Genomic DNA, 1,677 nt, shown 5'->3' with positions numbered 1-1,677 from the left:
TCCTTGCTTTCAGTGTGTCTTCCCACAGCTGAGGTGACACTGGTGGGAGTCTGTGTGCTGGTGGCCACATGGTGAATCTGCCCTAATTCTCAAGGTTACACTTCTTTGACGTAGGCCTTTCCCTAGAGGAACTGCAGATCCTCTGCAGAAGAAATGTGTCAGGAGCAAGCAACACAATCGGGAAACAGCACTGCACGCTCGGTGCTGGGATGGTCCTGGGTGAGGTGCTGCACCGGGTTGTGGTAGCACTGTTGAAGGACAGACCTTCTAATCCATTTTGTCTTTCCTTTCCAGTGACAGGATGCTGTTCCCCCTGCCTCTGCGGGTAGCCTGCAGTCTGCTTGCCTGGTTCTCTCTCTACATTTGGTTTTGCCATCGCTACAAACACCGCAATTCTGAATGGAGCTGCAGGCTGGTCACACTGACCCATGGCATTCTTGCTACCTGTCTCTCTGCTTACATTGGCTTTATTGATGGTCCATGGCCTTTGAGTCACCCAGGTAAGTAATGAAAGTTGTGGTCCCAAGTTCACCTGTGGTTGATGGCACGAAGTGAGTTTCTCCTGCCACCCCAGTATCCAGCCCACTTGACAAATGATGATTGTAATGATACCTGAGTTACTTTGTGATGAAAAATACTAGAGAAATGGAGAGACTGGTACTGTATTTTGCTAGTGTAATGGTCCTCTGCAGCTGCGATCTGGCAGAGTATGTGGTCACGTTGTGTGGCCATTACGTGTGTGCAGCTGTTGGATTAACAGCTCCAGTATTGTGACTTGTCTGACTTCTCCATCTGAGCTGTGATCAGTACAAGCTAATACTAGCCTGGCAGTGCTCAAGGTGAATACCCCTTCCTTGTCTCAGATGCTGCCTGCCTGTTGCCTCCGTGCTTTAAAGCTTTGTCTGGTGTCTTTATGTTTCAGGATCACCAAACACAACTCTTCAGGTACATGTGCTGTGCCTTAGCTTGGGCTACTTCCTCTTCGACCTGTGTTGGTGTGTGTACTTCCAGGCAGAGGGTGCCCTGATGCTGGCCCACCATCTGGTGAGCATCTTGGGCATCACAGCATCACTGGCACTCGGGGAGTCAGCTGCGGAGGTCAATGCCGTGATCTTTGGTAGTGAGATCACCAACCCGCTGCTGCAGGCCCGCTGGTTCCTGAAGGAGATGGGATGTTACCACAGTTTCACAGGCGATGTGGTGGATTTCTTCTTCGTGGTTCTCTTCACTGGGGTGCGGATCGGAGTGGGGGCCTGGCTGATGTACTGTGAGCTTGCTTCTCCCAAGCCCAGGTGGTACATTAAGCTGGGTGGCGTCATCATGTACGCTGTCTCCTGGGTTTTCATGGTCAGCATCTGTCGCTTCGCTAGGAGGAAGAGCATGAAGAAGTACCATGCCTGGAGGAGTCGGAGGAATGATGAATTATGCTTGAAAACTAACGGACACCTGAAAAACAACTGACAGGATGCTGAATAAAGACTTCCTCGAGTTCACAATCTGGCAAGAAGGGGATCGTGCCTGAAATGCCACTGTCGGGAGAGGAGCCAACACACGTTAATAATTCTAGAGCCAAATTTATCCCTGGCATAACTCCACTGAAATCCATGGAGCTATGCCATGGATTCATTGGACCTGCAGTGTTTGGCCTGGCAGGGGCTGACTCAGCGTGTATGTAAG

At 50.7% G+C, this 1,677-nt stretch overlaps 1 protein-coding gene across 1 annotated transcript; it reads left to right on the top strand.

Annotated features, from left to right (window-relative positions):
• The first annotated feature begins 301 nt into the window (after positions 1-301).
• Positions 302-1,461, top strand: TMEM136 (transmembrane protein 136). Its single transcript, XM_009877090.1, has 2 exons — positions 302-500; positions 923-1,461. The coding sequence occupies exons 1-2, from the start codon at positions 302-304 to the stop codon at positions 1,459-1,461; spliced, it is 738 nt and encodes a 245-aa protein (XP_009875392.1).
• Positions 1,462-1,677: the final 216 nt, after the last annotated feature.

The sequence above is a fragment of the Apaloderma vittatum genome, unplaced genomic scaffold (genome assembly GCF_000703405.1).
Source record: "Apaloderma vittatum isolate BGI_N311 unplaced genomic scaffold, ASM70340v1 Scaffold45720, whole genome shotgun sequence".
NCBI lineage: Eukaryota > Metazoa > Chordata > Aves > Trogoniformes > Trogonidae > Apaloderma > Apaloderma vittatum.
This window is presented reverse-complemented; position numbering and strand designations above follow the sequence as displayed.

Coding starts and splice junctions, on each gene's coding strand:
- TMEM136 (XM_009877090.1), top strand. CDS start 302: ATGCTGTTCCCCCTGCCTCTGCGGGTAGCCTGCAGTCTGCTTGCCTGG. Junction 501..922: donor ATGGCCTTTGAGTCACCCAG/GTAAGTAATGAA, acceptor TTTATGTTTCAG/GATCACCAAACACAACTCTT.